This window comes from Poecile atricapillus, chromosome 1 (genome assembly GCF_030490865.1).
Source record: "Poecile atricapillus isolate bPoeAtr1 chromosome 1, bPoeAtr1.hap1, whole genome shotgun sequence".
Taxonomy (NCBI): Eukaryota; Metazoa; Chordata; class Aves; order Passeriformes; family Paridae; genus Poecile; species Poecile atricapillus.
The window spans coordinates 39790472-39818304 of record NC_081249.1 but is presented as its reverse complement, the minus strand read 5'-3'; the positions used below and the strand labels follow the sequence as shown (position 1 = coordinate 39818304).

The window sequence follows — 27833 nt, the reverse complement described above, 5'->3', positions numbered from 1 at the left end:
CCTGTATTCCAAAGGGAAAAAAAGGTAGTGTTAAAATGATAAATAAACATTTCACCAGGCATGGATAAAGGAGTAGGCAGAAGATGCTATTCTATTGGATACAGTTAGGAGATAATTTATTTAGCTTAACTTGCATGGCAGAAGAAAAGCTGGCTAGTCTGTAAATAAATAAATAAAGCTGGTATAAAATTCCCTTAACTCCTCAGAGAATGGCAGGGAGCCAGTTACCTGTGGCTGTTACAGTAGACCCTCAGTTCCATTGGCTGGGGGACATGCAATAACACAAATCCATGGGAAAGGCCCTCCCCAGATGACCTGAAGACCAAGAGGGGATTTCTGACTATAGGGTAACAGGGCTATTTCTAACACAAGCAAAGAGCACCTTGGACTTGCCTTTTCAAACTCCATTTGAAACTGTCTTCTTGGGTGGGGGGGACTCTATTCTCTGTGCACATGAAGACCCAGGTGCCAGCAACTCCAGTGGGAACAAGGAGCACAGGGGCCCATGTACCTGCAGTGCGAGCAGAGCACCCATCGCTTGAATATGGATGTCTGCGTCAGCACTTGCAAATACCACAATGGAATTGCTGTAAAATAGGATAAGAGTATTGGAAGACAGGTATGAAAGCAGCTGAAAGTCTGGCCAAGTTAAGGGAGGGGCCAGTGAGTCCAAGCTGCTGGAAAAAGTGTAGGATGTAGACCTTAAAGAATGAGAATTACCAAAACAACATGCAGACCACTGGCACTCCATAACATGGAGCACAGAACTACAGGAGTAGTAGTTAAGCAGCAAAATTTGGTCTCCCCTAGCATAAATTTGATAAATGCTATGGTATATTAAGATAGAGAAGACCAGCACTGATCCATTAGCCTTAAGTAATGGAGCATGTAGAGAGAGGCAGCAGGGAGGTGGTATTGAGTTTTGTTAACAAGAAACGGTAAGTCATATTCTTAAAACACTTTCCTTATTTTGTTATAACACAGGTTTTATTGCTCTTGCTTGTTCCAAAGGTCATTTGCCGTTATCAGTTTACCTGAGTGGACACTTCTAATATTAATTAAAGACATAACAGGAGTTAAATGGGTAGTGAACAGGCAGATAAGGCATTATATTACAGTGCACATCCAGGTTACTTAGAACACAGACAATATTTTAATCTGATCACTTGCCAGAGCTTTGCTCCCATTATCTCTAAGGAAGTACAAAAGAATTTAAGGCACATGTGACCTGCTGCTTTCAAGTAACAGTGATGCTACAGAGATCATGCAAAGAGCTTGCCTTTGATTGCTGTTTCTTGACAAGTCTTGTTTCTTTCACAATATAAAATTGAAATACAGTATAAAAATACATCTTTTCAAAGGGTCCAATATTTCCAAGTCTAACTTCAATATTCTAATGCTACAATATTTATGATTGAGGTACATTAAGAGTGCAAATTCTGCTGGAGTTTCTTGAGGATATCACATTCAGTACAAGAGAGACTAGTATTTTCCTATTGCTTCCCTAGTGAGGCTGCACTTTAAGTTAAAAGAGTTTTGCTTAATGTCTCCCACAAGACATGTAATCCAGAAGTGTTATGACTGATACCCTGAGTCCTCTGACTGCAAGAGAGTCAATGGGATTTCCATGATTTACAAACACTCCATGAATACAGCTTTTACATTCGAGAATCAGCTTCTGCTGCCTTTTCATTGTCATCTTGATCCTTCTTCTCTTTTTCCTTTTCTTCCTCTGTGAGCCGGGCTTCAATCTCATTTGGATCAATATAGGTATAAAAAGAAGCCATAATAGCAAAAATGATGCAAACTACCAACAGCAGGGCAGCGAACAGCACATACTCTGCCCACTGTAGAAAAAAAAAAAGAAAAAAAAGAAAAAAAGAAAAGCAGAATTTACCCACCAATATTCATTTGTCAAGACTATTACACCATTTTACTATTTTCAGGAAGTAAACTTAGAATATGAAATTTGGTATACACAACAGGTATCATAGGGCTTAAAGGACTAAGTATTAATTAAGCATATAATACATATTAAAGCAACTCAGAATTAAAGCTCTTTCAGCATTCCTCTCTACACTGGAAAGACAAAAATTCTGTGAATGCTGAAAAATTCTGCAATCTCCTTTTCCCAGAAGAAATGGGAATTGCATGAAAGACTGAGAAGGAAACTCAGCCCCTTCCTTTTGGTCAGATAATCTCACTCTAAACCAGGCTGGCATTGATTCTGCTTCCACTTAGAGATTTTTACTGCTGATCTAGTGACCACAAATGTGGGCAGAGATCAAGACCAGAAACTCTACCTGAAAAGTCTCAACATCTCTGTTTCATGCTCTTTCTGATTTAATTTAGTTGAAACAGGGGACTACCAGAGCTATTTCAGAGAAAAGCTCTTCCTTCTCTCACAAAGCCATTTTAATTCCCTATGGAGCACCACTAATAAATAGAAAGTCTTGTAGAACTGTTCTTCACCAGGACAGCCACAGTTTCTATGCCCCAAAGAATAAGGTTTGATACCAAGGGAGTCAGAAGAAGGGGTATGACAAGGCTGTGGTATGCAGGTGAAGGCTTATTAGCAATTAACAGAACTTTGGTGGGTTTTAATTCCATTCATGCAGAATTTCAGCTCGAAACTTCACAGACTTTCTACACCAAGAGAAGAAATTTACTGCTGAGATGCTAGAAACTGCTGCTTGCAAGAAAAGGAGCCTGTCAGTAAGAGTTAAGGATGGCAAACAACAGATAAGTAGAAACCTTTGCTGAAAACCTGTTTGTATTACCTGCCATGGTTCTCCCCTGGATTAGAACTGCTTTCTCAAAGTGTACCTACCATAAGAGCACCCCTACTACAGGCATGCTTACCTGCTCTTTGATTGTGGATGCCCCAGTCACGATCAGAACAATTATGTTACCAACAGCCACAGCCAGCAGCCATCCTGCCTGCAGCACTGACTTCATGTTAGACGGGGCCTGTAGAGACAGACATTTAAGTTTTGGTTGGTATCACTTATTTTATGATGCATTTACTGCATTCTTCACCTTACTGTTTCTCTGCAGGGAAGAAGATTTCATGGTTTGGTGTTTTTGGTGGTGACTGGGGCTTTTTGTTTATTTATTTTTTGACATTAAAAATTGCTAGAGAGCTAACCAGGTCTGGAGGAGGCTTTGAGGAGCAAGAAACCACTAGCACACTAACTATAACATCTTTTATTTTATACACACTAACAGTAACTAACAGACATATTTTACACCTCAGGAACACATGGCACACATGACATGAAGAAATTGAGTGCATCACCTAGCAAACCACACCTCACAACATTTCCATCACTGCAGTTTCTAGATTCTGAATTAAGAAATACACACACCTAATAAACTGGAGTCAGAAGACAAAGGAATTAAAAGTGTATAACTAAACACTAATAAAAGGCTAACAAAAAGGCTCTATGGAGTAAACTGGTGTGGAGATAAAGGGCCAGTACTTCCTCATTTTATATTTGAGAGCTCTCCAGTTTGGTTTTACCGTAACAGAACTGTTGCACTTATTTTCAGTGGAAAGTCACATATGAGAAGGAAATTTGAGGACTGGTAGTCAAGTCTTCAAATCATATAATTCAGCAGAGCTTCATGGAAAACACCAAATCCTAGTGAAACAGGGCCAACTTGCATCAGCCTATACAAGCCTTCTAGGAGCTGTGAGGGACACAGCTGCTCAAAACAGCAGCACAAAACCACCGCTTAAACAGCAATACATCATAGAAGATCTTAACTTGCACCAAGATTCTGAACACAAGAAGAATACCTACCTGTGAGTATGAAAACTCCAGCCCACTGACAGAGAACAGTACTTCTGCGCATGTAAGAAGAAAATACTGAGGGATCTGCCAAGCCATATGGACTGTATTTGGTGCCACATCTTCAAAGTAAGTTATGCTAAGTTTGTTTTTAACACACTGGAAATTCAAATACCATGTTAGGAACAATTATAATGAGTGTGCACAGTTAAGGCATTCTAAGCAGTTCTATAATCATAGAGAAAGTTCAGTGTAGATAACAAATATTGCATATGAAGCACTGAATACCTAGTTATAAAGTATAGCTTTTTTACAGCAGACTTCATGCAAATCTGTAGTGTCTAACAGGGCTAAAGATTTAAGGCCATTACTGGTGATCATGAATTCTTGCATTATGTTATTATCATAACCATCATTATTATTATAGTTAACAACGGCTTTATGTCCTGTTTAAGATACCAGAATTTTACCAAATATACTTAAAAACAAGAGGAAATAAAAGGATTAAAGATGAGAGGAATAATTCTAAAAGTGTTTTTTTAAATTAAAGTATCAACATGGAAAGTAATTCTGTATTCTCCATCCAAAAAGTGGCAACTCACATTATCAACTGAAATGGTATAGACACCACCATATCCAAATTTCTTCGAAAGAACTCCACAGTAGATCCCAGGTGCTGAAGTACTAATGTTATATAACCTGAAAAAGAAACCCAAACTGACACTTCAGAGCATAGGTATAGTCAATTGTGTGTATTAGATATTTTTAAAAAGGTCCGTGCTCTTTTCCCAGGGACAAGTATGTCTAGGAGATTAAATTAGGATAAAGGAAAGTGCTTACCAGTCTGGTTTTGAAACTTCACTGTAATTACTGACAGAAAGAGGATCCAGTAGTCCAAAATCTGTGTTATCCATAGAAATATTGACAGCAATATTTAAATTGTTTATGAACCTTTAAAATGGAAGAGTGATTAAATATGACACAAAACATGCGCAAGACAAAAAATACAGGCTTTACTTTTAATTATATATTGGCAGCACAAGTATCAAGTCTTCCCATTTAATGCCTTTTTTTTTAATTAACTAACATTTTGGAAAGAATTCTAAATCTCCTAGAAATGTAGGTAATACAAAAAGCCAGTTAGACCCCCATCAGCCCACTGCCTTAGCAGAACATCAAAAGTGAGCTGCTACTACACCCAGTGGGTAATGCATCTGCAAGTGGGATATGTAGAAGAAAAGCAGAGAGGGGAGAAGTAGGAGGATGCCTCTTATCCAAGATTTAAAAGGAGGCATAGATATGTAATCCATGCTATTTGTCCAATAAAAAAACTCTAGGCACTGGAACGAAGGATACGCTTCCAATTTTAGCTAAATTATACCCAAAGCAGGTGTCCAAGATAACTTAAGTAAATCATGACTCAGAAGTTACCCCATCCCTCTAAAACATCAAGGGATGTGTCCAGCAAGAGGTGAGTTCCTACGGTACAGAAAGCTACACTTCAACAAGAAGAGTCCACCCAAAGACAGATTGAAAAGAGAGTCACACTACTGTCAAAATTGAGACACAAGAAAAACTGTACCTGACGAGACTTCTTCCTTTTGCTGGTTTTGACTTGATGTTGTCCTGTATCTGGTGGAAGAGCCCATTATCAAAATATGTTATTGTCATCTGAGAACAGCTTAAATATGCACTGTTACACAGCAGTGGGAATTAACAGAGCCTTCGGAGCAGGACTCCAGATTTTCCTCTTTAGGATCCTACTAGCACACACATCTACTAGAAAACACTGTATGACCAAACATCTAAGTCTCGGTGAAAGGGTAGTTGTCAAGGTACATAATAAATTGGTAATTTTTTTCAAAGAACATCCTGGTACATCTCTGCAGCACACTAGTCTTACAGGTACAGCAGAGACAAGACAGAAAACAAGATAAAGGAGAAAAGCTATCCAGAGTTTGTCCTCTTATCCTCACACACTCCACACAGATAGTTGTCTAAACATTGATTTCTATCTTAAGAAATACGCAGACTTACCAAATTAGAATTGATGTCTGTTGGACCCCATTTAAATGCCAGTGTGTAGCGTTCTCCCTTTAGCAGCTCCAAAGGCTCAGTTTTATTTAGAGTTGAAGAATTTATATGTAATGATTGCAGCTTAGAAGTCTCAAATGTCAAGTAGCCAGTCTACAAAGACAAATTGCCATGGATTTCTGTGTAACTGCATATTTGTTTAGACTTTTGAGAGAATGTTATGGGCCCTTGAGAGGGTCAGAAGTTTACATGTTACTTCTGAAGTACCAGAGATGATGAACATCTCCTAACTTTCATTTTCAATCAGTTTTCTACATCAAGCGTTAATTCCATTTAATCATTTATTTTTATTAATTTAATTTGTTACACAAGCTTTAAAGTTACATGAGCTTCCTACAAGCATTATGGAATAGCTGTCGTATTTTCCTATTTCTTGCTCCAGATAAATCTTACCATAACCACCATGTAAAATTCTATTTAGCCACAGAGGTAGAACTAGCATTAAGATGCGATGCAGTATTTTCCAAAAAGCAGAAGTGACATGTTTTAGTCAACATAAAATACTTAAAACAATAATAAGCATATTGGTGCTACACTAAAATAGGCCCTTTATTTTATAGGATTATCAAAAGCACTTTATAATCCACATCTGGATGATAAAGTGTCAATAATAGGGAATAGAGCATTCTATACTTTCATTTTCAGGTATGTACCATGGTCACATCAATTCCCTATCATTATACAGTTTGGGTGCCTTTATCTTCTCCTTGCAGCTCTGTTTCCATGTGAGGAAATTTGGAGGAGGTTGGAATAGGATCTCTCCTCTTAAAGGGAAACAGAACTGCAGGCTATCAGAAAACACACTTTCTAAGACCCCTTATCAAAAACATCCATCAGAGCCACCACATTTTGCTGTCAATAGAACTAGCAGTGCTGTGCTGTATTAGAACCTGAAAAAGTTCTTTGGCAGCAAAATCTGAAGCCTAATGTGTGATGTAGCCACAGAAGGAGCTCCTTGTTTGGGTAAGTCATCCCTCACAGTAATAGCAGCAACTTGCTTGAGCTGTACATTTCCTGAAGGAAGGGGTTGCTTTTAGGTAATGGAACCTTTTTAACAAGAGTGAAATTTTCAGCTAGTTCCAGGTCATTGTTAAGTTTATGAAAGTTTCTTGGAAAAAAACCTACTCTTGTCAAAACAAATTAGTAATACTTCAAATATCGACATAGTTACCATTTCTTCAATCACTGTGTTTTCAGTAACAATTCATTCCACAATACAAAAAGAAAACATTAAAATTATTAGAGTAAAAAAGTCCTAGACAATAATCTATTTTGGACCATTAGCTAAGAATGACACTGACTTAACATGATAAGATTTTTTTTTAGCTTAATTAATTTAAATTATTTAAGATTTCACATCTGCCTTTACTTACTGCCTCATTAGGTGCTAGAGTTACATTCTGAAGTTGAGGCTGGAACTGAACCGTTGCTGCAACAGCACCCAGATTTATTAATTTGATTTGAGATTGCCCAGCTGCAGGGAAAACTGGATAGGTTTTCTACAGGACAGACAAAAAAAAGTAAAATCAGTGCCCTAGGTCACCTGGAAAAAAATTATAATTACTGTAATCTTTATTATTTCATGTTGAAGATTAGCATTTGCCTGCTGATCTGTGATTGTCTGAAAGATGAAACTTGAATCAGGTTTTCTTACTAGTCTCACAATTTGCCTTAGGAAAGAAGTCTCTCATCCACAACAGACACCTCTAGATAGCTGTTCAGATCTTGGGATGCAATGGATCGCCACCCAGAGGTGTTGCCAATATCCCAGCTACAGGGGAAAGCTTCATCTTGTTCAGGCATGGCACCTCATTTTAGGGCAAGGAAGGTTAGGGGAGAAAAATTCTTCCTTCAACCAGTGTCATCTTTGCTCCTGCTGTCATGACACTTCCCAGACTGCCACACTTTACCTCCATTCTAAATATCATAAGAGGTCAAACATACAAAGCAGCCCTCTGGTAGGGCAAGCATCTGGTTTTCAGCTTTTAGTCTCAGTTTAAAGACTGAGGTTGCTTTTAATGAATGATTTGTATTAACTGCCATGTGATGTTTTGCAGGATGGTGATTGTTGCTAGATAATTTTACTATACTAACCACAGTATTGCAGTATATTTCCCCTTCCTCCACTTATCTGTGCTTATATGACTGGCTCCAAATTTAGGAGTCTTGGTTCATTTTTCCCTTAAACACATCTTTTTTTTTTCTGAATTAACAGCTAAATATTAATAGTAAATACTTGCACGTGGCTGAACTTACATCTATTTGAACTTGCACAAGGGCAGAAGCAACAAAAGCCATAGAGGCAAGGAACATCCCCACAGTCATCTTCTTCAGGGCCCTAGTACAACAAAAGACATGTGAGATTTAAAAGAAGTGCCAGTTCAAAGCTTCAGCTGCTTGTTTTTTCTTTCCACTCTGGGAGACTCAAATGGCCAAACCAGCACATTATCACCATTTGAAGGGCTGATATTATTACAGAAAGTGTTCTGCTAAGCTGGGTACCTCTCAATTCATAGTTACATTATCAGGAAATACATCTTTCCTGCAGCATCTTAATAACCTGTTACTCTGCATCTGCTGGGCTCAAACATTGTCTGACCATGATTATTAGGTTCCTGAAAAAAAACATCTGTTTTTGCAGGAAGAAAAAACCCAATCCAATACAGTTGTTAGCTGTAGAACAAGAAAGAAATAAGAAGATATGCCTTTAAAAAAAGAGTAACAACTTGTCTCCATATTGCTATGCTTAAATAAGATTGAACAAAAGCCATCAGGGAAATTTGTTGAATTAGCAGACATCTACTGGCATGCAGTTAAGCTTTAAGGATAGATTTAGATAGATAGGTATTTAAATAGATATATGTCATTTGTGGCATCATTTATCCAGTGTAGAATATCCACAAATGAATGACAATGTTTCCAGCACAGCACACACCCTAGATTTTTCACAGCTCTACAGAAAAACAGTATTGCACCTTAGCTCTCTGAAAATTGTTTTAAGAACTGTATTCTATTCTGCCTCTCCAAGCACTCTTGCAACTGCTAGCCATTTCATTACCAACATTGAAAAACAATGTGAAATGCCCCCCAAAGCTCCACCTAGAAGGATCCAATGAGAGCCAGACTCCCAACTGAGACTGAAAGGGAGACGACTTGTGTCTCAGTTGCTTTTAAGCCCAAAACATGACAAATGTTAAGGATCTAAGTTGCATTTCTACCTCTTATTCTTCAAGAAGGAGAGGGGGGTAGACATAGGCAATATGGAAAACAAGATAATCTCTCCTGAAATCAAAAGATTTTGTCCTTAACTGAAAAACATTGTTTCTCTTCTATCAGATTCTCCTCTACCAATCTGTGGTGCTTCTACATACCTTTTGCAGTATTATGTGTTTTTTATATTTTAATTTCTTTAAAATATTAAACAATTTAAAATACACTTCTATTTCATCCTTAGCTGAATGCTTGCTCTTGTTACATAAGCGCTGGAAGAGCCAGTTAAAGAAACCACTAAAATGAGCCTCTGTTGAAGTCAGATAATGACATAAACTTACGTAAAATTCAGCTTGCATTTCTTGATTAAAGGATAAACCAAAGAATCTACAACTGGGACCATTATAACAATCAGGATTGGATTCACAATCTGGGGAAGATAAACATGAGAAAAAAGTTAAGTCTTTTTCAAAGTGGTTTTTTTAAGTAAAGGGCAATATGTATATAATCTTTCAGAAGTACTTGAAATTGGTAGATAGAAAATTAATGTACCTGCATTTGGTCTGGTTGAATTTGAAAACCCTGGTGAAGAAAAAAAAAGAAACAGTTTTTAATATTGTGACACCAAATAAATGGGCCTGAAAAGTGTTAATTAAGAAAAAAAATAATAAAAAGTAACCTACAAAATCCCCGTTCATTACTGCGGCTTGCAGTGTCCATCTTGACCCCTAAATAAGAGAAGAAAAATTAGCTGTCATAGTAAACCAATGTTCTAAAGTTCCTTTTGAATTGTTTCCAGAAGTGTAGGGCTGGAAAAGACATGCAATATAACAAAAAGTAAATCTAGCTTGCTATGGGCATACTCTGCAATGTAAACCTTTGAACAAAGTGAGCCTCATGGCCCATTCCACTTCATTTACTTGTATTGTGAAACACAGCAGAAAATAACTTAGATGCAGAAATCAGCTGGAGAGAGGGCAGGGCCATGCCGTGTGGGGCACTGCCGTGTGCTGGGCACAGAAGCCACCCCAGGGCCCCTGTGCTGCTGGCCTGAGCCCAAGCAGCCCACACATCCCACTCATCCATCGTTCCTTCACACAGCCAGGACTTGACCTGCCTGGAGCCCTCAGTCCCAAAAACCTGCCTGTAGCTGGGATAAGTGGGGTAGACTTTAGGCCTGAGCCCAGCATGAGACAAGAAGGCTGCTATTGCATCTTCCCCACGACAAGGCACTGTTGGAGATATTAGCCATGGAATGAATATTGAGCTCTGAATTTCATAGCAGAGCTGCCTAATTGTCACAGGTCACATTGACAGCTAGAGTTCACAGGCACTGGACTGAAGCACTAGGATACAGGGAGTCTGGTCCAAACTTCCTACCATCTGACTTGGATAAGACTTTCAACCCCTGGTTCTCTCAAGCATCTTCCTATATTCATACTTCAGTGCCTAACTATGAATGCTGCTTTTGTGAGTCTTGAGCACCCAGTCACCAAGTGAATGGGAATTGCAGGCCTATACTTCTGCTTGAATGTGTGAGGTAGTTACAACACGGTGTGAGTGATTAAGCAAACTGGCACCCAGATCATTTAAACCCTGGTTCTCCAGCTCATTTACACTAGGACCCTAAATTTCATCTGACAACTGACAATTGAAGAAACACTAGCACTAAGAAAGCTTTAAATTACTGTGTCATCCATCCCCCAAGTCCTATGCTGATACAAGATTTGGAGAGGCCTCAGTCACTGAATCTGTCCTGGCTATACGCTAAAAAACTTAGATTTCTCCTGGCTGCAAATCATCTTGTACTGACATGACTCAGTGACTACACTTTTGCAATAAAACCAGGATAAAGAATTTGTTTTTCTCCACACTCCCATAGGCACCTTTTATGTCTGGTGACTTCAGAGTATGTAGACAGACATGGTACAGCTGCAATTACCAAGCCAAACAATTTCTACTTACCTGCTGGTCAAAAACTGCCCAGAACATGGGGAGAGGGATGTAAAGGAAAAGCACCCTCAACACCATCTTTGTCTGAGCAATCAGTCGTTTCTGCAGAAAATAAAAATTACACAAGAGGAATTGGTTTAAAAAAGGAGGGGGGGGAGGAGGGGAAAGGAGACAGTTTCAGACTGCTGCTAACATCACAGCAACAGACAAGGACCCATTATGTAATGTTTACCCACACATTCAACTTTGCATGTTGTGGGTACATCTGATGATCTCTGTTAAAATAGTACAAAGTCTGCTCGTGTGTGTGGGAAGGGCTGCTGGTTAAAGGTGACTGATACCAGAGAGACTTAGGCCTCTTTGCATGTATACTGATGGCAACACGAGATTCAGCACTAATTGCCATGTTATTTTTCTAGGAAGGGGACATTTGAATGACAGGCAACTGAGGAATTTCACATACAAACAAAGCATACAGGCAAAAGGAAAATAAAGGTGACAGGCTAAGGTTTGTGCTGCCATTGGCAACAGGTCAGAGTGGATAGAAGGCAAGGGACGAGTTGGGAACTATGGGATACAAGGCTTTGAGAGTCATGATAAGAAATTGTACTGAGGCTGGAGGGGATGCAGTGTTTACCCACTTAAACTGAAATTCCAAAGCATAATTCTGATACTTCATACCAAGACAAGTATTACGGCCCTGTGCATTAACCATTACAGGCAGCATCATTCCCCCTTTCCCCTCTGCAGCCATGAGATATAGGAAGTAGAGAAGGAAAGATAATGCTTGCTATTTTCCTAACAAAAAAACGTAAATGTTTGTATTTGTTTGGCAAAGGAAAGTATTTTTTTCATCTCCCTTGAATTTCCCTGGACAGCCTATGATTATTACACAGAGCACTGAGTCACACAGCTCTGCTTTCTCCCACAGCAGCTGAGGAGATAATCTGCAATGTCAGGAGAGCACTGAGGTTTGGCCAGATCAGCTACTGAATGATAGAAAAGCCCAAAACTATTTGCCCAGTGCATGAGGCAGTGGATCAGAGCAGACAGAAAGAAGCTGAGGGTCAGGGGATGTCACAGCACAGGAGGGTCCCCCAGTACTTACATCATACTTCTCACTTGCCCAGTCCAGCCAGTGCTCTCTCTTGGGGAACTCCTTGCTGCGATGCCGAAACCTGTTTTTAATGGCAAACTGAGGAGAGACAGAATTATGTTCAATGGTGCTACAAACATTTAAAATGTAATAAATTGTTTTGTCATTAGAGATGATGATTCTGGCTTCTCGTGTTCAGAGGGTGCTAAAGGTGACCTGACTTCAGTTAACCACTCCTATCATCTAGGGGAATGTTGTTTTTAAGGCCTCACACTGCGTATCCAGAAGAGCATGCACTTGGGGTTAGATGGACCAAACAGCTCAGAGCAGTCTCTCCCAGTGTGGATTGCTGAGAGGAGCTGGAAGATCTGCTTTCTTCAGACTTATGTACAACAGTAAATAGAGTAGTGTCATATGCACAGGCTTGCAGAGCTGAATGGCCGTGGAAGTACATTTTACTATGAGAAGCTCCATCTTGTGGGTATGTTTCACACCTTGACGCTGAATATACACAAATATGGTCCCAAAGAACTCCTAAGATTCTCTGTATGGAATAATATGCACAAGCTGGGCCTTAGGAGCAGCACTTTAAGCAATGGCCAAAGTCAGCTGCAAAGATTTTGTTTTGACAGTGCTTACAAGACAGGCAATAGGCTGAGCTGTATAAAGCTGGCAGATCTGTAGGGATGTGTTCATTTGGCACAGCCTGATTTTTTGGTAATGGGGGAGTGCCACAGCTTCCACCATATCTGACAGATCCAATTTCTGATGGCTCTAAAGATGGACATGCTGCTAGCCCAATTTGAGAGGCTGGTAACGCCTCTGTGATGATATATTTAATGAGAAAATCAAAACAGTGCACATACAGTTGTTTTCCTCAGAAGTGGGGAGGTGCCATGTCGGTGCCACCCGCAGCGATACACTAGCTCGGCGTGGCCCCTGCCTTACTGCCCCTAACTAACCATGCTGAGAGCAAAAAAGGGAGGGGAGGTGGCAGCAGCTTCTCCTTCCCAGAACCCCACATGAAGAGACATTAAATAGCACCAGCGCCATGGCAGCTGCAGTACGTGCACAATGGCGGCAGGACCTCCTGGCCAGAGCAGAAGCATGACAAGTGATTCCCCAAAGCAGAACCTAGATGAGATCAACTTCTCTGTGCTGCAGGATCCTGCAACAATCTTTGAATTACTGGAACTTGTTGACAATGGTACCTACAAGGAACGTTTTTCTTCTAGTCAGAGAAGAGACGGAAGTGAGGGCAGGAGGTGAAACAACATGGCAACACCAAGGTCAGTGGAGACAAAGAGGGGGAGGAAGTGCTTCGAGCATTGGAGCCAAGCTTCCTCTGCAAGCCATAGTGAGGACTATGGTAAAGCAAACTGAAATCCACAGGGGATGCAGAGATCCACTTGCAGCCCATGGGGAAAGTGCTTACGCCAGAGTGGGTGAACGTTAGAGAAAGTTGAGGTCTAGTGGGAGATCTGAAAAGAGAGAGAGAGGGCCCCTGGCTCCCAGAGATAGAAAGAGAGAGCCCTTGATTCCAAACTAGAACAGCCTGTCCTTAAAGACTGCACCCTGTGAATGAGCAGCCCATGCCACAACAATTTTGGGATGACTGCCTGTGGGAGGGACCCCACAGCATAGCAGAAAAAAGACCCCTCTCTGAGTGAACAGAAAAAGATCTCAAATGATAAAATGACCAAGTCCTCCTGCACTGTCACAGAGAAGGAGAGAGGGGCTGGGGGGGGAAAAAATGGGTTTTATAAGCTTATCTTTGCTTCTGACTCTGTTGATAGTAAATTTATTTTATACCTATAGATTTGAACTAGTTTTGGCGTTGGAGTGGGGTTTTTTCCCAGTCCTTGTCTCAAGTCATGAGCCCTTCATTGATCTTTTTCCCTCTCCTTTGCCCAACTGTAGCCAAAAAAACTAAGCAAACTACTCTCATGGGTGCCTGGCGTTTGGCCAATGCCAAACTGCAATGGAGAATGAAGAAACTCATACATGAATAAATATGATTTCAAAGTTGAGGCACTGCAATGTTGGGACATGCTGTGTGATTCATGTAGATTCCACTCCTTCACTTGCAGGATCACACTGATTTGCAGCTCCCTCAGCTTCCTTAACACAGTGGGGATCAATAAACCTCTGCATTGTAAATAACATTCTTTTAATTAGTAATAAGGTTTTGTTGATAAGATGTACTAGTAGCTTTGCTCTTGACTCAGCTTAAGGCATGCTTGTCTCTTTCTGCACAAATGCGGAAGGAATGATTCCCAAAAGTTGGGATAAGCTTTTACATAACACAGATACCTTATTTTGTTTCTATATAGATTCTGTATAAATCCACATATAAATCAAGATATGCATAAAAAGACAGTTGAAATCTGGAGATGTCAGTAAGAAGCCTTCTGTAATAAAGTAAAAAACTTCAGAAACTTTCCTCATATTAAGACAGATTTCTGATTTAGGCATGTTTACGGAACAGTTTTAAGAATTGCTGCCAGGGGTTTGGGGAATGTAAGCAGTACTTACTCCAACACATTTGGAAACTTCAAGCATTATATTTCCTTGTGGTTTAACTTTCTTGTACATTTTGCTTCCAATTAGGAACACAACTACAATATGCAAACAGAAACCAAAAGCAACTCAGGATTAAATTAAAATAGTGGCAAATAATTTGGTATGGAAACTAAGTCAAGCAGTTAATCAGGGTGGGAATAAGGCTCCTAAGAAGCAACACAATTTTCTATTCACATGCTATCATACAGTAAGAACAATCAAATTGATACCAGCAGACTGCTTCTATTCAAGACAAAAAACTAAATCTGGAAACTCTTACAGTAAGTGCTCAGTGGGAGGTTAGGTTGAGTGAGGGGTGGTCAAAAGAAAGGCCATTTAGGACCTTGACTCTGGCCTTGCTGTAGGGGCTTCGTTTCAGGAGCTCAGGATGCTACAGCTCACATAATGCAGGCTCTGCCTGAACTGCAGGACTTGCCAAGGCATCCTCTGCTCCTAGGCCTAGGCACACTGCTCAGCCTCATCATCCCACGTGCAGGGCAGGACACAGGAAAAGCCCACAACCCCCATCCAACATGGGCTGGGCTCACAGGCAAGGCTCCCTGGTAGCCAGGTGGGCTCAAAGGACAAGGACCATGAGGGATACTGTAATACCTAATGTCACCACCTGTTTCTTGGTCAACAATGCAAGTGCTTGGGAAGTACTGGCATATCAAGTATGGGATTTCTCCAGTGCAGGGACAATTACCTCATACAGTTTACAATCCTGGACTAGAGATACTGTCCAAAACACACAGTTTCTGAGAATTCTTACCCTACATTCAAAAGATCTATTTGTACACACCAGTAATCCAAGAAACACAGGCAGTAATTTACATAATGTACAGAATTCAAAGATATAATCATACCTCACTCCAGCCCCATCTGACACTCCTTGTAAATCAGTCTCTTCTGTAGAAGTGTGTACTTTGGATTAATCCCGCCCACCTCCCCAACCAAGAAAAAAATTTTAGTCAAAAATTGCAGAAATGATCAGATACTAGACATCAATACCTGGAGATTTCTATCACATTTTCATTATTCTGAGATGGTTATCATCTAATTACCGAGGCAACAGGATGGCAAGAGATTCACCTACCCAAGGCAACAGCCATGAGGATAGCAGGGACTCCAAAAGCGAGCGGGTAACATTCCTGTTTGGTATGAATGCCACACTCTGAAGCTGAAATAAAAAGTAGCATCAAATAAAAGTCCCAGCCAGCACTGCTGATGTTTTCCACATGATTTCTGTTCTTTGCATTCACTGTTAACTCACGGGGGAACAACAAACCTGTCTGCTGACATCCTCAGAGTGGAGTATCAGTATCCAACTTATCTTTTATTATAGGAAAGGGGAATTATGTGTCACAGAAGGGTTTGAGTTGGAAGGGACCTCAGGGGAATCATCCAGGCCAATGCTCTGCTCAACTAGGGCTACTTGGAAGCAGCTGTCTAGGACTGTGTCCAGATGGCTTTTGAGTGTCTCCACAGATGAAGACTCCACAACCTCTCTGGGCAACCTGTTCCATTTCTTGGTCACCCTCAGAGTGAAAAAGTGTTTCCTGATGTTTAGAGGGAACCTGTGTTTCAGTTTGTGTCCATTGTCTCTTGATCTGACACTGGATACCACTGAGGAAAGCCTAACTCCATCCTCTTCATACTTTCTCATCAGGTATTTTTATCCTTTGATAATATGTCCCCTTTTCCTTCTCCAGGACAAACAGTCTAATGCCTCTCAGGATATTCTCACAGGAAATTTACATCTAGTTTTACACTGAGACATGAAGAATTACACTAGAAGGGTCAAAAACACGTCTTTAGTGAGAAAGGAACTAGATTACAGAAGTTTTGGGCCAAGTTCGTAAAGATTCTAGTAATGTAGGTCCAGCTTGTTGAAAAAAAATCCCAGTCACCAGCCCCCTCCCCTCCTTGGTGTTAGTCACAGATTTGACTCTATTGACTTTAAGCACACATCCTTAAGGGATGCTCTGAGTACAAACATAGCTACTTGCAGTATAAAATAAAAGACTAAACAAAATTATTACATTCTTTACCATACTTCTAAGAGGAGTATTAAAGAGTATGGTTTGGAAAATAATGTTAGCTTGCAGATAATACATGTCTTGATTTAGTTGTATTTGTCTTTTGTTTAACCTTTACAGAATATAACAGTTTATCACTTCCCTCACCTCAATTTGTCATTTTTATCCCCAAGGAATTTTTCACTCTGAATCAGCAAGGAAGTAAACTACATGCTGCGCCTTATGCATCTCTACTTCCTGTTTTGGGAAAGGGTAGAATTTTCATTAAACAAACATCTAAAACTCTTCTACAGAGTCTTTTCCAGTCAAGAAATCCAAAGGCCAGAAGTTCAGCCCAGTGCTTTGGGTTATTCCAGAATTCACATGCTGTTCCCTTGCTTTTGACTAAAGCAGCCTTCTGAAACTGCTGGCAAATGCCTCTACACAGCACCATCTGTGCAAGCTTGCCACAGAAATCCATTTGCATATAGGTTAGCAAATTGCTGTGTTTTGTTTAGGATCATGCTATTCTTTACAAGCAAAAGAGAACATAACTTTCTCATTTAACAATATGAAAAATTATTTACTTTCTTATATAGATTGATATATTCCTACATGCATAGATTATTCTGTACTTAGCATGGCCACCCTTCCAGAGAAGAAGGCTCTCTCTCCCTTTCTTTCTCAGGAAGCAATACAATTCTTTCTAGTGTGATAGTTTTAAAAGTATTGGAAGAAGTGACACATTTGTACCTTTGTGGAATTAAAACGTGCATTAGGCATGCAAACTGCTACTTCCAGCATGTCTTTTCAGATCTAGTACTTCTGATCCTAAAGGCAATTGTGGTTTTCAACTGGCTTGTTTTTGAGAGTACCTCATCTCTGAGAAGACAGATGATACACAGAAGACTATTTGCTAGATAACTCCAGTGTGTCAGAGAACAGAACTTTAAATTAAACCTAACTGGACTGCAATCCAACACTCCTTTTCTGGTGTTCAACAATTGTCAACAAACATGTGACCTTACCTCTGATAATTGGAGTGACTAGAGTAGATAAGAGACTTCCAGCATTAATGGACAAATAAAAAAGGGAGAAGAAGGTACTTCTTTGCTTTTCCTACAGTAAAAACAGAAAGATGTTTAGAAAGGTTTAGCCACAACCACATTGATGAGCCTGAATAAAAAAATCAGCACCTCCGGTTCAAAGTTCAAGACAAATAATTAACTAGCTCCTTCTTCAGCTCCTCAGGAAAACCCTGCAGTAATGCACCTGTCTAAACATGCATATTATTAGAATAATAGTGAATATTATTAGAATAATAGTCAAACATTAGATAGAGTATCTGTATAACTGAAAATCTGAAAGACATTGTTACCTGATCATCTTCAAATTGATCTCCACCAAATGCTGACACACAAGGTTTGATCCCACCAGTACCGAGGGCAATAAGGATTAAGCCAATCATGGACAGAGCACTGGAACAAGGGGGAAAAGAAAAAAAAAAAAAAAAAAAAAAATTTGTGTTAGTTCTTAAAGCATACATAATAGTCTGGTCGAAAGAGAGTTGAAATTCAAGTAGCATAAATTTAAGTTGTCCCATCCTCCCCCAGCCTGGGAAAAAAAAAAGAAATGTGTACAAGGTAACTCACATATTCACTGCTATATGATCAGGAGAACCATCCTGGTTCTGATCCGTCAGGTCACTTATGGAGCCCACAGACAGCACTACCTGCCCAATTGTATAGACAATGGACAGGTAGAGAATGGTCCTGTTGTCAAGAGAGGAGATACGTTTCCTTAGACATGCTGACACAATTATACACAGATAATTACACAGCTAATGCAGACTTTTGCTTACTTTTAGGATTCCTGATAATGAAAAAAAACTAACAGATGCAAGTTATGAACTGAACTTGTCAGAAACTACTATAAAAATCTGGCCACATACCACTGCCAAAATATTTCTATTCTTTTTATTATTATTACTCTAGGTAGCCTTTAAAGCCTTTAAGTCTTGCTTTAGGTAGCAAGTCAAGATAACAAATGGATTCTATGGGTATCATCAGGTCACAGGAAATAAATATCATCAGTGGTTGCCTTTTTAATGACCAACTCAGGAATGTCGTTTTCATATTTTTTTATATGCTGAATAGACTGCTTTGCAACACTGAAATCTGAAATTTACACTGATTTAAGTATCATTAAACATTCACTGTTAATTTATATTTCCGTTGCAGGAGTAAAGAAAAATCAAAAATCTGCTTCAAACATAGAAAATCCTGTGAAATACTTTGTGAGCTAGAACTCTATACCACCACCCTCTTGGCTATAAGCGTATCAACATTTTTACGCTCGGATCTGAATGAGAGCAACAGCAAAGAGTGTAGGCTGCAAGCTTTCAGCCTGACTTCCTCTGCCAGGAGGTGCCTAGGATGACAGTATGCATAATTACCAGCGCCCCCCCACCCCAGCTTTAGGGTCCAATCCTCTTTTCTATAAGTAAAAACATGTTCTATTTTGACTTTGTTGGACCTTAAGTATACAGCTGTAGTTTAACCCATGTTCACTTGTGTCCTTGGGTGGGGCTCCGTTCAATAGGCATGGACAGAAGTCTCCAGTTTGGAGGAAAATCAGGAGAAACACAATGCAATGTTGTGAAATTATTTTAAAAACCGTGTTTCTAGGAGTAGTCCCAAACCCAGTGCAAGGCCTGACAATGAAGGACAATTCTCAAAGACCTAGAACAATCCAACTATTTGACATAGGCAAGAGATCCTCAAAGCAAGCTTGGAGCAGCACCCTGACACAAGAGGCACGTTGACCAAGTTCCTCTCACTTTAAAACAAGATTTCTCTGACTTAAAATTGCCCTCACCTGTAGCAGAGTAAAAAAAAAACCTATAAAGTGGGGCAATGAGGTGTTGTTTAATGGTATTTAATAGACATAGATTAATAGGGTCTTTTTAATAGCACTTCCATGAAGTTACTTTAATTACCTAATAACCTGGGGAAAACTTTCCTATTGAAGTTGAACCTGAGCTGATCAGGAGAGAAACTTCTGGGTTTTATTTGTGAGGCTTATAAACACACTGCAAAGACTTATATAATTGGCACTGCACTGTTGGTACACAATTAAAAAAGTAACTGTGATTTCTGTACTATTTTCCCCAATAAATTCACATAGCATGATATGTGAGCAAGTCCCACATGTCCCATGCTCCTTGACAGACATTGCACAAAGTACATGGACTGCGGAAGACTGGAGTCTCTCCTTTCCGAGGGCTTAACAGTGCTTAGGTAACCTCCTCTTCCTCTTGTCATCATGGATTTTTTAAAAATTCTTGTTTAAGCCTTCCTTGTGTCTCCTTGCTGCATTTTTGGGTGTTAAACCCTCATGGTGTATCCTAAAACATGTTTTCTCTTGTTTAAGCCATCTTAACAAGCTCCTGTTTAAGGTCTGGGCCTTTCAGTTGTGGCACTGGCATATCCAAGAAGAACCAAAGGAGAAGAGATGCAAGGTCTGCAAAGTTTCATCTTGATAAAAAAAGTAAAAGCCAAAATAAATTTTAAAAAATAAACCACAGCATCTAGACAAGCAAATGCGCAATGTATTTAGGCTGCAATCTGTTAAGACATCCAGCTAGTTGCAGTGAGTTTGCACTGCTGAGAGCAGCTGCACAGAGCACACAGGGCCATGGTCACAGCCCTGGGCTCTCAGGGGCTGTCCCTACAGCGGAAGAAGACAGTGCAGCTGACTGCACAGCACATCTCTAATCTCTGGGAGACCTTTGGCAAGTCCACTTACATTCATGACTCATAACCCTCCATAAAATCTTTAATGTGCTTTGTTTCAGGCAAAGTAAACACTTTTAAAATCAAAGCATCAGGAAAGGAGAGGGAGATAAAGCTGTTGGAAATAATCTGCTTGCATCTCAAAGCACTTCAGTGGTAATATCCCAGCCAGCTAGCCCACAGCTAAAGATACAGAAGACATAATTTAGAGAAAGAATTGCTATTCAGTAAGACCCCTCACTGATCTGTCAATTCTGAAATCACATAATATTTTAAAACTTATTCTAAGGCCCAGTTAACACCGGATAACAGAGTAATTCACTATTTCATCAGCCACTTGCAACAGATAGAGACTGTCCTATGTAATTACAATCCCCAATATCTATTTTCACAGCTTGGTGAATACTCTTTGATTCACTTACATTTTGTCCAGGTGAGAGGAAAAACATGAAGCATGCTGGGAAAGCATGTTACCACCCTTAACCAAGTAACAGAACTGAAAGATTTGTTAATTCACAGTGCAGTTTCCAGTTTGAGCTGAATCAATTAAAACCTCAAGCTTTGGTGAAATAAAAAAACCCACTGTCCTGGAGTAGTCAACACTAGCTCTGAAGCTGCTGTTCACAGCAGTAGTTTTAGGTGATGGTTTAACTAACATTGATTTCAGGTGAGCATTCAAGATCTTTGGTTGCTTTCTGAGGAAGCACTCACTTGAACTTTCCCAGCCAAGAGTCTGCAATGACTGCTCCAAGGATCGGCGTCAAGTAACACAGAGCAACAAATGCATGGTAGATGGCAGTGGCAAAGTTATCTCCCCAGAGTAGGAAACGGGTGAAATACAAAGTGAGTACAGCTGTAGGAAGAACAACAAAACAACAGGTTACAAAGCCAAGTCAGGCCTGGGTATTGCTCAGCCCAAGGAGACAAGGGACATACCTTTCATGCCATAGTAGGAGAACCGCTCGCAGAACTCATTGATGACAATGAAGAAAATGCTCAAAGGGAAGCCAAAGCAGAGCACCTGGAGGCAAGAGACAATGTGAGCTGAGAGCTGTGCAACCCAGACCAACGCTCTTTACTGCAACCCACAGCTTAAGCAAGCTCAACATGGACTCAGTGGGGGTGGATAGGTACTCAGGGCCCAGAGGCTGCACAGGCTTCTGCAGGATGACAGTAGTTCACCTGAACCAAGACTCAGTTCTCACTTTCCTCTCCTGGTCCCCAGAGGTCTGCACACTTATCATCTGCCCTTAGCAACAGACCTTTAGCAATGCTAGAAACGACCTTCAAGTGTTGCACTATGCATATTTGAGGTCTCCAGCACTTCACCCTTACAGCAACCTTGATTGGTATCTAAAAATATGCAAAAAGACAACGTTTTTGGAAAAACAAAAAAACAAAACCCAAAGCCAACCAAAAACGCTCAATGCCGAACCCCTGCAGCATACCAGTTAGAAGCTTGGGACTATTTTTAAGCACCTGTAATTAAAACAAATAAACATTTAAACTTTTCATTCAAGCAAATCTCTCAGGAAAACTCCTTATCCTTAAAAATACTCTGCTTGATGAAAACTTCTTAATTTCTCCAGATTTGATAATAGAATGGATTTTATTCCTAACCTAAAATGGCATGGCTTTGGCTGCCAGATTCACTGAGCCTTCACCTGCTGCAACTGGCAGCAGTGCATGGTCATCACCATGCAGTTCTTGCCATTGAGACAATGGTTCAAAAGCATACATCAGGCACAAATCCGATATGGTCACTAGAGCTGGAAGTTTAACTTCTGACCACCTACTTGTCTTCATGGAGTGGATGAATATATGATATAATTTCTATTAAAATTAATGGGGATGCAATTTAAACATAATCCTCCCTTTTAATATTTTTTTTAATGGGTGTAATCCTGCAAGTAGCAAAAAATCAGATTTTAAAGGCATTTCCAAATATTCCAGGGGCAGAACAGTTCTTCTCCATGCTCAAGTTTAATTTAAAAATGAGATTGTTTGGATTGCAAAAGTTTAGGAATTAAACTAATCTTTATTTTGTGTGAAACAGGATGAAGTTAACTTTGCAGATCAAAAGGAAAAAAACTTAGGGAAATCATGCCTGACACGAGTAAATTGGACAGCCAGTGTCTCCAGTAGAGCCTCAACAAACAACACAACACTTGGAGACTTGGGTGCTACAACAGGCCTTTTTTGGGAATCTTGCAAAAGAGATGAAAATAAGAGAGTGGCAGAAGCATTGCTGACCCATCTGACTCAGTTGTGAGGATGCCTGAGCAGCGTTGACATTTGTTTGCAGAACCAAGAACATACTGCATCTCCTACCCATGGTTTAATAAGCAGGCTGCACAGGAAGAACCCAGTCTCAGCTGAGGCCAGTGCCAGGTGGGACTCCTCTAGCTTTAGAGCACACAGATTTTGAGCCCTAAATATGAATTTGTTGCTCTTGAGTTACCACATCCTCCATGGGCAGAAAGAGGTGTCTCCAGACGAAGACCATTCACATGTATCCCAAAATTTGCTAAAATTCACTTGAAGTTGCCCATTTCCTTCAGCTGAAGACAGCAGGAAATTTGGACAGCTACTCCCAGCTTAGACACCAGTGTTGGTGGGCTGGAGTTCACACAGAAGAATGCTCTGTGCCCTGTCCACACAGCATTCCCCTAAGCTATGAAAATGGTCATAAGATGGAGAGCTGCACACTGAAGTTTTGGTTCAGCACATGTGAAGTTAGTTACTGAAACAGTAACCCAGTGTGACTTGTATTTGGGAATAGCCCAGATGGAGAGTAGAGAATGTCTGTTCCTGAAGCAGAACAAAGACCTCCCCATGTCTGTCCTGTCTACAGAGGAAAAGAAGGACAGAGCAGTCCTGGCCTAGGAACTGGTGGGACTCATCTCCACCTGAATTTCCAAAAATGAAAAATTTCCAAAAAACCTCACTAAATTATTTTTGACCATATGGTGTTCTCACAAACTTCTCTAATGTTTTGCCATCAGCCTCCTCAAGACCTTATTCTTTAGGAGGGTGTTACTTGCTGGTCTGGGGAGGTCACAATCCAGCAAGGCTAGATTTTTGTTTTGAGCCACTAGTGCTTCTGTGCCTGCTGGAGCTGTCCTGCATTCCCATACTGGCACAGCAGCCACTGGTGGGTTTTTTGTGGCTGCCCCCAAACTGGAGGCAGTCTGCATGTCACAGCTGAAGCTGAGCATGGACATGCGAGGGAAAGCTACTGGGTCTTTCCCAGGTGATATTCCTTCTGTTTTCCAAAGATGCTACAAGCAAGAAGAGGCTATGCAATTAATCCTTGCTAATATATGATGTGTACTTGTCTTTGTTTTGCACTGTACTGACCTCTGTTACTCTATTCATATGCCCATACACACATCTACCAAAACCTTTTCTGTTGTTACCCTCATTAGTCAGGAAGCACCAGATAGATCCACCACCAAAAAGGTAACCTGAAGGTTATGTTTTATAATGCTTTCTGTAACCTTGCCCTGCCCTGGGGATGCCACTATCCTTCTGCACAGCTTTGACTTTTTCTGCTGAGGAAAAGTCTGTGGAGTAAAACCTTGCAAGATAAGAAATGCAAAGGCAGAAATAGGGTTGCTGAGACACATGTCATTACACAGTTCAAAGATTCAAGAGCAGTGGATGATAACACAGACACAAGAAGGATGGGCTCCAGGGACCAATCTCCTCCCTACCATGTCTGCTCAGTCAGCAGAGACTCTTCAGAGATTTTATCAAGGTGGTAAGCAAACTAATGCTTAGCTAGAATTTAATAAATTACTAAGCTGCTTTTGCACATGTTGGCCAGTAAGTCATTATTGTATACATTTAATGTATGTTTATAGAGTGATTTTTATTTTGGACACTGCTAATATTACCAAGACAATGTAACCCAAAGAGAGTCAGTAGAGCAACTTTTTATGAGGGAAAACAGTACTTACTGACTTGCCAGTAGTTTTTCCACCTGTGGACAGAAAAAACAAAGAAGTTAATGGCAACTAGTAAGTAATACTCTCTTAAAACCAATGGAAGATCCAAAAAAGGTTCAACTCCAATACATACTGAAATATAAACACAGTACTGGTTAGGGTGAGTAAATTTTTCAGTTTATTAAAGGGAGACTTTTCATAGTTTTTAGGCAAAACTTCCCTTGATAGCCTTTGGTTTTTCAGAGTGTGCATAAACTCATACACTCCCAGGAGAAGCTCAAAGGGACGGACAAGTTAAAGCATCCCATGGCTGCTCACCACACATCATTCAAGGTGGTGGTAAACCAGCCACCCACTGATGACACACCCTGTTATAACTCACCCTTGGGGATGTTATCTTAAAGGTAAGTCAGGATTAAATAATAGACTCGAGATACCCTGTCAGGGATGGAGGTCAAGTCCTGAAAAGGGACTTAAAGGGGACTGAATATACAGCCCCAACAGAGTGATCCTCTTTAGCAGGCATTCCCATAACCTGAATATTGACCTGGGAAAAGATGTGGAAGCACAGGGATGTCCCACTGAGGGCAGCAAGAACAGACTTCAGGGCTTGCTGCCCTGAAGTCACTTCCAGCTGCTCTTGGCAGGCCCTCTACCCCTGGCAGCACTCCAAGAAGAGCCCTGCAGGGCTTCCTCGGCTCAGGAGACAGGCTTGAAGGCTGAGCTTTCACTGTGTCAGATAAAGGCCCCGTGCCCACATAGTGGATGTCAACATTTTCCATGAAATCACATGAGCAAGCTCATTATCATTAAGATAAGACCAAGTACAAGATGTGAACTTTGAAATCCCTGCTTGTAAATCAAGTCAGCCCACAATACATCTCTATAAGAAAAGCATGTTTGTGAAAATCGTTGTTTAGTCCATAGTTCACCATAGATGAAAACAGCTGACACCAACATTATAGTGTTTGACACAATACTAAATCAAGTAATCTTCAGAAATCACTAAAACAGATTATTCCTATTCTTTCCTTCACTGCTGCGGACAAGGACCTTCACAACAGAGACAGCAGTACTATGCAGGTGATTCAAGAATATATTCTTCTAGAGAGCAAGCAACATTCTGAAAGTGCTAACACACCCAGTTCTAGGCACATGCAGGTACACGAGTTATTAAAGTTAATTGGCAATGTCCCTTCCACAGCCCACATGAGCACACACACCAAAGGATATCAAAGTGTCAGCAATAGCCCTTCTTCATATCAGCTCCTTGGTTATTTCCACTTGTTGGCCTTTCCAGCATATGTGTATCACACTGCCAGTTTTTTTATGATATGTACAGAGAAAAACAGTTTAGGCAGCTCAGTCTTGGCTCATAGCTAAGCCATGGGCAAAAAATATTTAGGATCTGGTTGTTAGTTGGGTTTGGGTTTTTTTCTGCTTTCTTCATGGCAAAAGTATCACCTCTGCAAGAAACCTTACACAGGGGACATCAACAGAGGCATTTTTTTTCAGACAACATTGTCCAACTTCAATATTTAAGAGACACAATTCTTTCTAAACATCTTGATTTTTACCCTTCTATTCTTGTTTTAAAGAGAGGGTTGGGGAAACTCCAGATAGCATTAAAGCAAACCTTTCAACACAGGCACCTAAACTGAGGTCTCCACTGTCAGGCAGCTTCAGGGTTTGACCTACAAAGCACAGAGCACCCACCATTTAACATCATTTTCAGTGATAAATCTAAAGTTTGCTAGCGGCATTGTTGTTGGAGCAATCCCTCTTTGGGGCAACCTTCAGCCCCTCTTATTCTTTCCCCACAAAGAATGACCTACAGAACTGCTCATTTTCACCACAAAATATTGAAGAGCTCCACATTTTTCAATACAAAGCTCTAAACAGTTGTGCACTTTGTATTCCCTTAAGACATTTCATAAATTAAAAAAAAAAAATAAGGAAAGTCAACAGCCACTCAGTTCTTGGCTTCAGCACCATGTTTAAATAATTATCAATGGGCCATTCTCTCCTTCCCAGCCTTGCAGGTCAGATGGGGCAGGCTTATAGCTCCAACCCCTTCCCACCAATGTGGTTCTTTCCCTGCAGACACGGAGATGTAGTGGGTGCTGCAGCTCTTGCAGCTCACAGGCCTGTGACACAAGATGGGAGCACATTGCCTTGCTCCATGCAACCCTGCCTGGATGAAATGCTTCCTGTCCATGGCCACAATATATCTGTGCACACCCACACTGTCACCTAGGATGTTTCTGGCTCCAGAGCAAGCCTACAGTCCTGACACCTGACTTTGGGGCACAGACAAGCCTATTGCCTCTGCTCCCTGGAGCAGCCCTACAGCACCTTCACAAGGATGCTGCTACCGTCGGGACATCCCCCTCCAGGAGTCCCTGCTTCACACCTTGCTATTCCAGAAATACACCCACACAGAAACTATCCAAGCAAACCCATAATACAGCAAGCCTGATACTAAATGAGCAGACACAACTGCATCCCATTTCTTTCTCTTCACAGAGCTGTCATCATTTTCTTGGTTGTCTGCCCAAGCCAACAAGACCCCTGGCAGCACCACTGACATGTCCTGCCTGCTCATTACTACAGTTCCTTGTCCCCAGAACACAGATTAGCTTGCTGAAGATGCAATGGCGCTTTCTTGGGTTGTTTTTTTTGGGGGGTGGAGGGTGGGCATTTCAGGTTCCTTCCCCTCTGTGAGACAAGGTTTCCCCAGCCCACAAACTGCTTGCTATGAGAGACACCAATGTACTCAGACACTGGAGGACCAAAGGTCTAACAAAAGGCAATGGAGAGATACATCACAAAAAAGTTTTTTTTGGTACCTCTACTATTCAGTGTTCCAGTTTAGAAAATTCCTGAGGATTAATTAGGTAAATGGGTTCTGCCCTGGAATCTTCCAGCTGTGTATCTTTGTAGTCAAAAAACACTAGGTCAACCCTAGGCAAATACTCTCGACGAAAAAGCATTATTTAGCACCTGCAAGGAACACCACATTTAATTTGTCCTCAGTTCTGAAGCTCCGCATGCCTTAAAAGCGTAGTGTAGGATAAACCTCACCGGCCAGGGGCTCAGCTCACAGAGCTTACAGAGCCCGAGGCATCACCGCTCGGCTCTCACTCGGGTTTCAAGGCAGGCTCGTATAAACCAGCATATAGCGTTGCCAGATGGAGAGCTGCCCGGGAGGAAGAGGGAGAGTAGAGACTTCCTCAGACCGACACCGCGCAGTGTGTCAGCACTCCAGCTCTCAGCCGGACACGATCCCCCGGCGCGGAGGGGAGCGGCTGGAGGGATGCTCATCCCGGGCCGGCATCCCTCCCGCGGGCCGGGCACCGCCA

The 27833-nt window shown here is 40.9% G+C and overlaps 1 protein-coding gene across 1 annotated transcript; it reads right to left on the bottom strand.

The window, feature by feature from the left end:
- Positions 1 to 987: 987 nt before the first annotated feature.
- SLC15A1 (solute carrier family 15 member 1) lies at positions 988 to 27523 on the bottom strand. Its single transcript, XM_058832632.1, has 23 exons — positions 27475 to 27523; positions 24484 to 24506; positions 21458 to 21542; positions 21233 to 21374; positions 18380 to 18499; positions 18106 to 18205; positions 17756 to 17846; positions 15806 to 15889; positions 14683 to 14765; positions 12160 to 12246; positions 11064 to 11153; positions 9782 to 9826; positions 9651 to 9680; positions 9440 to 9528; positions 8145 to 8226; positions 7262 to 7387; positions 5832 to 5981; positions 5377 to 5426; positions 4635 to 4745; positions 4397 to 4493; positions 3807 to 3953; positions 2863 to 2970; positions 988 to 1847 (listed from the first exon to the last, which is right to left on the bottom strand). The coding sequence occupies exons 1-23, from the start codon at positions 27521 to 27523 to the stop codon at positions 1659 to 1661; spliced, it is 2178 nt and encodes a 725-aa protein (XP_058688615.1). The 3' UTR covers positions 988 to 1658.
- Positions 27524 to 27833: the final 310 nt, after the last annotated feature.